Source organism: Panicum hallii, chromosome 9 (genome assembly GCF_002211085.1).
Source record: "Panicum hallii strain FIL2 chromosome 9, PHallii_v3.1, whole genome shotgun sequence".
Classification (NCBI taxonomy): domain Eukaryota; kingdom Viridiplantae; phylum Streptophyta; class Magnoliopsida; order Poales; family Poaceae; genus Panicum; species Panicum hallii.
Window position 1 is genome coordinate 54,024,309 of NC_038050.1, and position 11,864 is coordinate 54,036,172.

The window sequence follows — 11,864 nt, forward strand, 5'->3', positions numbered from 1 at the left end:
GTAACTAAAAAAAGAGCAATATAGACTTTTACTCTTCATGCTTAATCTGTCCGAAAAACTTTAGAAGTAGCTTATACTATAGGACAAAGGGAATAAACAACTATAATGAATAAGATTTAAATGGTACTTATTACATGTTTGAAAAACCCCACGTGTACAACTGTATATGATTTCTATCATCTTCATGGCTTTCAATTTCTCAACACCTAGTATGGTGTGGTCCAAAGAGGTGAGCAGTTTAGCACAGTACTATGTTTGTCGTTCACCGGACCGGACGAGGAGTAGGTGAACCCAGTCCATAGAGAACCCGGTCCACCGGGGGTCCGGAAAGCGAAAACCGAAAGGCGAGGGGGGGTGGGGATTGCTTATAAAAGCCAAGGCATCACATCCGTGCCGCAGCTTTGCTCGCTTTAATCCTGCCCCTTTATCCACCGCCACCTAATTCCAACAAATTTCGATCTCCATCGATCGATTCCTCCCGAACCCGACCCGACCCGACCCGACCCCCATGGCCTCCGACGCCGCCGCTGCCGCCGAGCCCTCCTCCGGCGACACCCAGCGTCCCCCGCACTACGCCATCGGGTACGCGCTCGCGCCGAAGAAGCAGCAGAGTTTCATCCAGCCGTCGCTGGTGGCCCGCGCGGCGGCGCGGGGCATGGACCTCGTCCCCGTGGATGCGTCGCGGCCCCTGGCGGAGCAGGGCCCCTTCCACCTCCTCATCCACAAGCTCTACGGCGACGACTGGCGCGCCCAGCTCGAGGCCTTCGCCGCGCGCCATCCGGCCGTGCCCGTCGTCGACCCGCCCCACGCCATCGACCGCCTCCACAACCGCATCTCCATGCTCCAGGTCGTCTCCGAGCTCGACCACGCCGCCGACAAGGACCGCACCTTCGGCATCCCCAGCCAGGTCGTCGTCTACGACGCCGCCGCGCTCGCCGACTCCGGCCTCCTCGCCGCGCTCCGCTTCCCGCTCATCGCCAAGCCCCTCGTCGCCGACGGCACCGCCAAGTCCCACAAGATGTCCCTTGTCTACCACCGCGAGGGACTCGCCAAGCTCCGCCCGCCGCTCGTGCTCCAGGAGTTCGTCAACCACGGTGGCGTCATCTTCAAGGTCTACGTCGTCGGCGGCCACGTCACCTGCGTCAAGCGCCGCAGCCTGCCAGACGTGTCCCCCGGGGACGACGCGTCCGCCCAGGGATCCGTCTCCTTCTCTCAGGTCTCCAACCTCCCCAACGAGCGCACCGCGGAGGAGTACTACGGCGAAAAGAGCCTCGAGGACGCCGTCATGCCGCCGGCCGCATTCGTCAACCAGATCGCGGGCGGCCTCCGCCGCGCGCTTGGCCTACAACTCTTCAACTTCGACATGATCCGGGACGTCCGCGCCGGTGACCGCTATCTCGTCATTGACATCAACTACTTCCCGGGCTACGCCAAGATGCCGGGATATGAGACTGTCCTTACTGATTTCTTCTGGGAGATGGTCAGTAAGGAGGATGGTGTGGTCCAGGAGAAGGGGAGCAACCATGTCTCGGTGAAATAAGACGATGGTTTGATTGCAAACCTGCAAGTGTCTTGGGAATGCTGCTGGTTCTGGATGCAGAATTTGATGAGGGGATTCAACCGGCAGCACGTGGAGGACCTGCGCCCTGCTGTGTAAATCCTTTCTCCTAACTCTTTCCATACCAGTTGTTTAGGTATCTTGCTGTTTTTCTTGGGAAGTCGGTTCATCTAGTTTAGTCTGTCTGAACAAAAGAGAGGGACATAACTCAATCCGGAATTCTAATGAGAAATGTGCTCTCCATATGCAAGCCTTCTGTTCTTGAGCAATGGATGAATGGCAATCCAATGTCGTTTCTTTTCCTGCAGCTCAAAGAATGCAGGTAGCTTCTTTTATCGAACCCAATTGCCTCGTGCTTTCTGGGCCTAACTGGAAATGTGAAACTACTTTTGTTAGTTCAAAGCAAGAACCTAGAGAAATGCATCAGTATCATTCACTGATCAAAAGCCAACCCATGTTGTGCCTATCTCAATCCTAGTGGTACTGCAGTGGCGACTGGTGCGTGGTGATTATGTTCTCAGTATATAGTGGATCACCATGCAACCATTTGTCCTTTTGATGCAACCGCCTTATTTGCATGTGAAATTGTGAAGTAGAAGCTCTTTGTTATGACACCGATTTATCAACAGCTATTGTTATATCATTGCCCACAAGGTTGAATGTGTGGCAAAAGAATTAGTTGTGCCACTTGTTGAGTTTCTGTTGATAGAATTGGTCGTAGACCAGAGAAAAATATCATATCAATTCACAAGAATTAACCGAGTGCACTTGCGCCGCTTGTTTGAGTGTTTACGTCTTTTGGAATCTTGGCCAATCAGCATGGACCATTACTTGTTATGGACAATCTGCGCCTTTTTAGTCCTTTGTAATGGAGATTGTTTTAAGTTGGTATGTATACCTATTTATCTTATCCGTATTTTGTCGACATAAGCTGATTGATGTACACGTCATTCCTTCATATTCTGGCAAGCTTCATGTTCATTTTTTTCTTTATGGGGTGGGGTTGGGGTTGAAAATTAGTAATTTTGCAAGGAATAATAGTTCGGAAGGATTTAGCAGCCACATTACGTCAACGATATCTTCTGTTAGTTCCTTAAATCAATTGCAGCAGCAGTAGTGAGCAAAATGAAAATTCTAGATTGCCTAAATGGTACTTCAACTTTTTGTTCGTTTTGCATTCTAAGTGTATTGTAATGTAGAAACTAATAATAGGCCTTGAGAATCCTGTAGTTTCCTACTGGAGCATGGGCTGTAATATTGACATTCCTGGAGTTATTAGGATTTTGGACTGTCATCAAATATGATGTTAGGAAGCTAACATCTAGTTTAGCATCCTTGTGAACTCTAGTTTATCATCTCTAGTTTGTAATCTTCTTGTGTTCTGATCACCTCATCTTTCTATCTTATTTCTGGACCTAAGTCCATTCCTGCTAGTTGAGTAAAAAATCGTAGGGTGTTTTTACATTCCATTTTCAGAGCCATGAATTGGATTGCACAGTGACAGCAGTCATTCTTTCCAGTTCTAAGCAATGGGGCAAAACATGAGGAAATGGCCTTGCTTGTATGCTGCCGCGAATGGTCCAAAGATAATTTACTTGCGAGCTCGGCAATTTATCATGCTAGTGGCCCTGGCATAAAACTTGATCCCTATATTTTGGTAAGGAGAATGCATCTGGATTTAGTTGTGTCAAACTCGGTACTAGTTAACTCACATTATACAGTACTCTAGGATGCAATTTCACGAGCCTTGTACCCCTGTATGGCTGAATATCGGTTGCTTCTCTGTTTCCAGCAGTGTAGCCTGTCTGTCTCATTGTTATATTTTTCCCCTGTGAACAATATGTTTTAAGTCTCAGTTCTGCTTGGATATGGTAAAATGCAGGTTATGTTTAGTCAGTCCCTGTGACCCTGTCGCAGATCAATGGTCGTTGCTGACATTGCGATTGGTCCTCCGTTGCTGATGTATCACTAATTTCTACGAAGTTTTTAGATATTTTATTGTGCACAGGCTGCCTAACAACGGGTCTCAATCTACAAGAACAGAAAGCAGTACCTCTGTGGGAAGTTGGTGTTTTCTGGTGTTCCATTCTGAGCAAAGTTTCGAATGTGAGACTGAGTCTAGGTGGATGAGCTGTCCTATAAATGAGTGGTTTCAGGTGGTGACCTGAAATCCAATTGAATCTGTTAACAAGCATTTCTTTTCTGTTTTACTCCTGTTGCTTGTCTTGCCAGTAGTAATGCGCATCTGGTTTGATTGGTAGCTCGCAATCCATAGGGGCATATGCCATGTTACGTTTAATTGGTTCAGCAGCTACGGGCATCTCGACTGCTTTTGGTGCATAGTTCTCTCTCTGTTCTTTTTTTTTTCAGAACCTTTCTTTTCTCAGTTTGTTTCGTTTGATCCGATTCTTCAATTCATAGTCCGGAGCGGTTTGCTAGCGTCCCAGGCTCCCAGTTCGCTCGGAGTAGTGCGCTACAAACAAAGTTGGTTTCCGTGAAATTCAGAGCGACCTGAATTTATCTGAAGGTTTGCCTCCCTTGCCCACGGAGCTCGATATCTCTGCGATCTAGCTGCCTTTCCTTTCCACCCAGATGAGAAGTAGAATGCTCTTTGTGATGCCCAATGCATTTCTAACGGACTACCAACACTACTGCTCCCCTGTAACTTGTTCTATGGATTCTTGAGGGCCTCTGCTGGTGCAGTCATTCTCAATTTTTTTTCTATGTACGCCCTGACATGCGGACACCATTTGTCAGTGGGTCAATTCACTCTCTCCCTCTCTCCCCGTATCTGTCTTGGGGGTGAGAATGGTAGTCAAAACACACACAAAAAAAGAAGCAAAGTCCATTTTGTGCAAAGATGACTTTCTCGGCCGATAACCTGCGGCGCAAAAGTCTAATTAACCAATCAATAGAAGTGAACAAAAGGAATAAATCAATAAATAGCTTTGGAAATATACAATGGACTGATCTTTTTGGCAGGGATTACTCCAGCTCCATCTTCACCTGTTTTGCGTAAATCGAGATACTGTAGTGTGCGTAAATCGAGATACTGTAGTGTGGAGCTATTTTAGCGTGGAGCTATATTTTGTAAGCCCGGACTAAAATAAATTAAAAGCCGGGTGAAACTAGTGAAGCTGTTCTAGAAGAAACCCTCCTAAACGCCCCCCCCCCCCCCCCACCCCCCCGACTCCCTTAGAGAAGGCAGTAACCGGTAAAAAGAAAGAAATTGCCTCGGGCGTTTGTGCTTAGGTTCACATGAACGGGCTCACCTGCACACATAATACCACTTCTCTGTTTCCCAAATCTAGTATGCATGAACATGAATTGGTTTCTTTTTGAGGAACAATGAACATGAATTATTTATCCATCCATTTTATGATTTAACAAGACACTAGATAGATCGTCATCCATTTCCCCTTTCAGAGTCACACCATCGCGTGATGCATGCATGCAGACAGATCCAGCGCGCGTGTGTTGGGGGGAGAGAAATTTCCACCTTTAAAACCGCGCAAAAAGTCAAATTTATCCGGTTTTGACAGTTGAATGGTCTATGTTATTTAAATTTGTAGTTAAAGATTAGAAATCAAATGATCGTTCGAGATGTAAACCTGACTTTTCACAATCCATTGTGTTGCTATAATTTGAGCCACTCAAAATGTAGAAAGCTTGTAGTATTCCACCGAGGAAGTTTTTTCAGAGAAGGGGGAGAGTATCCCACCAAATTCATTCATTCAGGAGCTTTTTGCAAGCTCAAAAAAAAAGTTCAGCACAGTTTTAGTACGAATCAGGGGTCACAGCACAGAGCTTAGAGTTTTTTTTTTCAGGCGACGCTAATTGAAACAAAAGGAGTAGCACCAGGCTTCAGTGACCGATCGATCAGCGGTAGGTAATCTGCAGCTCCACGGCTTAGGCTGTGTTTAGTTCGGTTGGTGTAAATGCAAAAAATTTTTTCAAAGGAATCTTACCAATTTGAAGTACTAAATAAAGTCTATTTACAAAATTTTTTGCATGGATGAGTTGTAAATCGCGAGATGAATCTAATGATGCTAATTAATCCATAATTAAGCAATAATTAGCGGATGGTTACTGTAGCATCACTGTTGCAAATCGTGGATTAAGTAGGCTCATTAGATTCGTCTCACGATTTACAGCCCATCTATGCAAAAAGTTTTGTAAATAGACTTCATTTAGTACTTCAAATTAGTAAGATTCCTTTGAAAATTTTGCGTTTACGGTTTTTTTACGTTTACAGGGTGGAAACTGCGTTAGGGCCTGTTTGGATCCACCCCCAAATGGCAAAAGGGCAAATGGCAAATTTTTGCTCCTGTCACATCAGATGTTTGGACGCTAATTAGAAGTATTAAATATAGTTTAATTAAAAAACTAATTATATAGATGAGGACTAAATGACGAGACGAATCTATTAAGTCTAATTAATCCATAATTAGCAAAATTACGGTAGCATTTGCCCTTTTGCACTTTGGAGTGTTTGGATCCAAAAGTGCAAAAAAAAGTACAAAAGAGCACAAATTTTGCACTTTCTATTTCTCTTTCCGTTGGATCCAAACAGGCCCTTATCTTCTTTGCAGGCGTGGCAGGGAAGGTGGCAGCCGCTGGAGAATGACGTCATGTCTGTGCTTCCACCGAGGAAGTAACTGCAGTAATCGTCCCAAATGATGTGGCCTTCGATGCCGGATGATAAGAGTGCTTTGTTTTGCTCCAATATCCCATCCTAAACTAGTAAACTTGCAGAAAGCCGATGATTGCTTTGTGTTTGTAATCATGCGTGGAACAACATCACGAAAGTTTATATCACTCTGATAACTGCTGTGGCCATGGACATGGCCATGGAATATGTCCGTGGCCATAGAAACGTAGCAGAGACATCCACCCTGTAACCATTTCTGTTTCCAAATCTTGTATGCATGATTTGTTCTACAGCTTCAGGCTTTTCACAGCTATAAAGCACACCACTTGATCATCCACTTCCCTGACAGTCACAACATCGCGATGCATGTATGAGTGGACAGCAGCAAGTACTAAACCATTCACGATCCACTTTTGCCGGGGACATGTGGCGCGAAGTTGCCTTTGACTAGCGTGAATTTAGAGGATCACAAAATCCATTGACAACGTAGAGGTAAGGGACTATTTGAAAGCACCAGCTAATTGGTAGGTAACTAATAAAAATAGAGTGGATCAAAACAAGATTAGCTTAAATCTAGTTAAAACTCTTCTAATTAACTACTCCCTCCATCCTAAATTATTAGTCGTTTTGATTTTTCTAAATTCATACACTTTGCTATGCATCTAGACAATATATACATAGATGTATAATAAAAACTATGAATCTAGAAAAAAAACCAAAACAACTAATGATTTAGGACGGAGAGAGTGATAGTACCTCTATCCAACCAGCTGGTCCAACCTAACTAATTCTAGCGAGACAACTAATGGATTAGCTGGGATCCAAACATACGCTAATCTATTGTCAATTGGATGAACGTTCAAATATTTATCTTCCATACAAACTGAAAAAGTAAGCTGCCCAAATGTTTCACGGCAACAATCGAGAGTCACCCACAAATTTACAATTTTATACACTCATGCTCATTGACTGCTGGGATAAATCATAAGAAGTAGCAAGCAATTGCATGCAGATGAGTTAGGAGCTAGCTAGGTGCTATGGTATTTGGCCCTCATCACTCGAGGCAACCTGGAATAAACATTATCTTGCAGCAAAGCAAATAAGAAACAAACACGGCATTAAGATCGAACCTTCCCTACTTCTAGTCACCATTGTTGTATTGCTGATTTTACTCAGACCGCATTTTCCAGACTCCATCTCATTCGAAAACACTGGCTTCATACATGCATTCTAGCACCATGCATCTCATTGCTATATATGAGCGAGAAATTTTGATGGTAATGCTCTGCCAGTGCCATGCTTAGATCTTTTACACTTGACTCCAAAGGTTCGCAATCCTCTGCAGGGGCGGAGCCAGGGGGTTATTTATACCATGGTAACACTAGACATCGTGCCAGCGGAGGCACGGGCGGGCCGAGCCGCAGCCTAAGGGCTGGCTTTGCTAGCTGGGCTGTATGAACAGTAAGATTTGTGAATTAAACTTATTCTTTTCAGAAGTTTATTTTTGATGAATTTTGTACAGTTTTCATCTCTAATCATTTTGAACCAACGGGATAAATATTTTAGAGAGTAGATGAGTACAAAGTGATGCATCTGAACAAGTAATTTTTTCAGTTTTTTATTCATGTTTCCGCTGCTATGATGTTAATCTCCCAAATTAAATTAGAACCAATGAGAAAATTTAAATTGGAAGAGTAGCACTATTTTTTTAAGTTAATTATGATATTGTTATTTTCTAACCAACGTTGATGATAGCAATATTATAAGTTTTATTCATGAGTTTTAAATGCATTAGTTCTATTTTCTGCCCAATAGTGATGTAGAATTAATGTAGAAGAACATTGTATACTTGCCCAAGAGGAAAATGACAGACAACTGTTGATTTCCATCAACGCAACGCATGAGATTACTCGGCTGCAAGCCAACAGGCTGTTGTGCTAGGGAAGGTTTTGGGCTTATGAGTTTAGTAATTCTCTCACTAGCTTCCGCTATTGTTAGTTTGTTAATTTTCTCATTAAATTGGAACCAACGCGAAGATTTAATCAAAAATGAAGTATAAGTGAATGATTTTCTCACTATGACTAAGTTTGTCGGAATAAGTTAGATGCATGTCTAATGTGACCAATATTGGATTAAACATGTGTGTTATAGAGTATTCGGATTTATTTCTGAATTTGATGTTTTAGATGTTTAAGCACTTCTTTTTTTTTCTGAAAGCTAATTCTAGTTCATACTTCCCTTATAAGGAATTATCCTGCATGGCGGGAGAAGTTTAGCAACACACTTATGATGTTCATATTCTGCATGGCAGGAGCAGTTTGTATTGACTCATGTGCTATTAGTGTATCCCGTACAACGAGAGAAGTTTGGGGTAGATCTTATGCTATCCTAGAATCGACCGTGCACTACCATTGTATCATGGTCATTAAGCACTAAAGATAAGGTCATAAGGGGAGCAATCCCAAATTGCACCATTGCTAAGTCTAAGAAGGTGGAGAGTCAATTAAACAGACTCTTTACAAGCATATGCGGGCACTCTAATCGAGTAGCTTGTTGTGGAGTAATTTAGTAATGGTGGAATGCATATATTTTGAATGTATAATGTGGCCACTAAGATGGAGTCATTAGACATGGATCGAAAGGAAAGGGAAAAGTTAAGGCTTGATAGGTTGAATGTATCAGCCGAGCTGAGCACATCGATAAGAAAATAAATTATTTGAATAAGAATTTAAACCTTTTCTTGTAGTATCATATTGACCTAAATGAGTTTCAGGACAAAAGAAAGTTGTATGCAAAACAAAAGATAATAAAAACATGCATGATTTGCAGAAGTACCGTTAATAAAGGACTTTGTTATGTTCTTGAAGTGGAATGAGGAAAGAGTACTCCCTTATGAATTACGAAAGAATTTTGTTTGCATAACATAGTCATGTGAATGAAGTAAGTGATAAATGTCTCCTCGTTCAGAAGAATTCTGAATAGTTTTCCAAATTATGGCAATAAAGTTTACGCCATATTTCGAGAGGGAGGATTGTAAAATAAGTTAAGAAAGATACTCTTCGTTCCCCTATACTTTAAATCGAATGCAATGTATAGTATGTATTGAGGGCAAGAATGATCTATTAACCATGGCCGTTAGGGGAGTACAACGGTCTTGATATCAATACCCTTATGCAAAGAAATAGCTAAATTCCTAGATCTTTTACAGTTCCAATAGGAAGATAGCGTAGTTGCCCAGTATTCATACCGGACGAGCCTCAGCATAATAGAGTAGCTGAAATATGCAACCATACATTAATGGATATGGTCAGAAGTATGACAAGTTATTCCACTTTACCGATAAGTTTGTGGATGGAGGTGTTAAGAACCATCATTCATATTCCCAATCGAGTACCAAGTAAGTCGATATCCAAAATACCGTATAAGTTTTCCCGCTGAAGCCAAAGTATTTAACTCAAATGTTGAAAAGCTAGATCTCAAGACAGTAAGTTGCCATTTCATTGGCTACCCAGATAGTCGAAAGGTTATCATTTCTTCTTGGAGGACGAGATGATCAAGGGGAGCATGGTGCCTCGAGAAGTTGGCCTTGAGGAGAAGTGGGTACACTCACCCACTTCGATGATTCAAGAACCGTTGTTAGTTCTCCTGTGGTAACTGTCGGTGTTTTACCGCCTGCCCACCGAGGGGTATACCCGAGGTGGTGAGTTTTAGGTAGGGTATCGCCGAGATCAGGAACTCGAAGGTGCAAGCAACACACGGTTTAGACAGGTTCGGGCCGCGATGTGCGTAATACCCTACGTCCTATTTGGTGATTTGTATTGCCTTGGGTGTTGATGTGTTTTGAAGGGGTTCCTGCCCGCCCTTGTATATCCGGGAGGATAGGGTTACATGAATCCTAGTCCGACACTAGCCTAAGAATCATACTTGAGTATAACTCGAGTAGCTTCCTTCTGTATCGAATAGTTCTACTTCGCATGCGAGTAGAATACATCATAGATAAGGTATAGGACATGCCCTATCCCCTATTCCTGTATGAACTACGTTATGTACACAGTCCCGTAGCCTCGGATCTGACAAGCCCCCGAGATCTTCATAACTGAGTACTGCAGGCTCCTCGAGTACTTCCGAAGTAGTCTTCGGCTTCTTTTGAAGCTCCGTCTTAAAGTTCTTCTTCGAGTACTTCCTTGGATGCATTGAAGCTATGAGGTGCTCATGCTCCGAATCACTTCTTTGGTATGAGGTGCGATGGAAAATCGCACTCCATATGGAGTAGCCCCCGAGTCTTGAATCGAAGAATCAGGCTGAGGGTCACATTAGTCTTGAATTTTCCTTGCTTACTCTTCGAATATATTCGAAAAATAAGTAGTCGATGCCACGTATCCCGCAGCCCCCGAGCCTTGAATACAAATCTCTCAGGCTTGGAAAAAAGGATCCAATGGTCGTGGCATGTAGTGAAAAAATATTCCCTTGGAAAATAATTGGTGTGATGGTACAGATGATAGAAGTTAGATTTGGAGTTCGAAAAATCCCTTTTTTCGGGACAATTAACCCTAAAAAAATGATTAATCGAATAATTTATCTAAAAATCCACCAAATAATCTCTCATCTTCCGAATATTCCCTGTGATGACTCTTCAACTTCGGAACAGTAAATCTGTATCCGGCCGCTGGTTATTTAACCCCGCGATAACTTAGGGTAAAATCCGTGCTTCCAATCTTCAATCTGCCGAGTAATTTCCAAATCCCCATTCAGATCCGTGCTCCGCCTTCACCTCCTTTGACAAGCCCCAAGCTAGCCGAATCTCTCCGCCCCTTCTCTGCAGCCCCCGAGTGCATGTGAGTGAAGCAACTCGTGACAAACAGATCTGAAATGGCGCCCGAGAGATCCAAAAAGAAGGTTGGAAAGGGGAAGGAATCGCAGCCGCCTTCGGGGGAGTGGACCTACAGTAAGTGCGCCAATAACGACCTTCTGAATCTTGTTTCTAAGGGTTTGCTTCAGGGGAAAAATCTCGTCAACTGGCGCCCTTCTTTTCGCCAATATCTTCCCATGGAGAATGTAGACGAAATCGTCTCATTCTACCATTTCTCTGAATGGGGTTTGGCTTTCCCCACCTGTTCCTTCTTCCGTGGCCTTCTTTATTTCTACGAGCTTGAGCTCCATCACCTCAACACGAACTCGATCTGCCACATTGCTATTTTCATCCACTTTTGTGAAGCTTTTCTTGGAATTGAACCCCATTGGGATCTTTTCTGCTATCTCTTCCGTGTAAAACCGCAACCTACCTTCAAAAATCCATCCATTGTAGGGGGCGCCGGCATCCAGCTTAGGCAACAGGCCGGTGACAAATATCTTTCCTACAAATTCCCCTCCAACATCCTTGGATGGAAAAACTATTGGTTCTACATCGGAAACCATGCCCCCCAACTCCCTGAAAGATCGGGTAAGCCCCCTGTCCTACGGCCGGAGTGGAACAACGAGCTGTCCAAGGGGGACATGGACCAAGTCGATGAGTTGCTAGCTCTCATAGCAGCCCATAAGGAAATAGGGGTGACCGGCACGTCTGTAATGTTGTCATTCTTCAAACGCCGAATCCAACCCATCCAGCAACGCCATACACTAGGCTTCGAGTACATGGGTGCTGAAGACCCGTCTCGG

At 43.6% G+C, this 11,864-nt stretch overlaps 1 protein-coding gene across 2 annotated transcripts; it reads left to right on the forward strand.

Moving 5' to 3' along the window:
* Positions 1-414: 414 nt before the first annotated feature.
* Positions 415-3,772, forward strand: LOC112873481 (inositol-tetrakisphosphate 1-kinase 1). Of its 2 annotated transcripts, none has more exons than XM_025936436.1 (2): positions 415-1,653; positions 3,441-3,772. In XM_025936436.1, exon 1 carries the CDS (start codon positions 509-511, stop codon positions 1,538-1,540), a length of 1,032 nt encoding a protein of 343 aa, XP_025792221.1. In that variant the 5' UTR covers positions 415-508; the 3' UTR covers positions 1,541-1,653; positions 3,441-3,772. The 2 variants fall into 2 exon arrangements, with proteins under 2 accessions (XP_025792221.1, XP_025792222.1); XM_025936437.1 differs by lacking the exon at positions 3,441-3,772 and adding an exon at positions 3,079-3,393.
* Positions 3,773-11,864: the final 8,092 nt, after the last annotated feature.

Coding starts and splice junctions, on each gene's coding strand:
- LOC112873481 (XM_025936436.1), top strand. CDS start 509: ATGGCCTCCGACGCCGCCGCTGCCGCCGAGCCCTCCTCCGGCGACACC.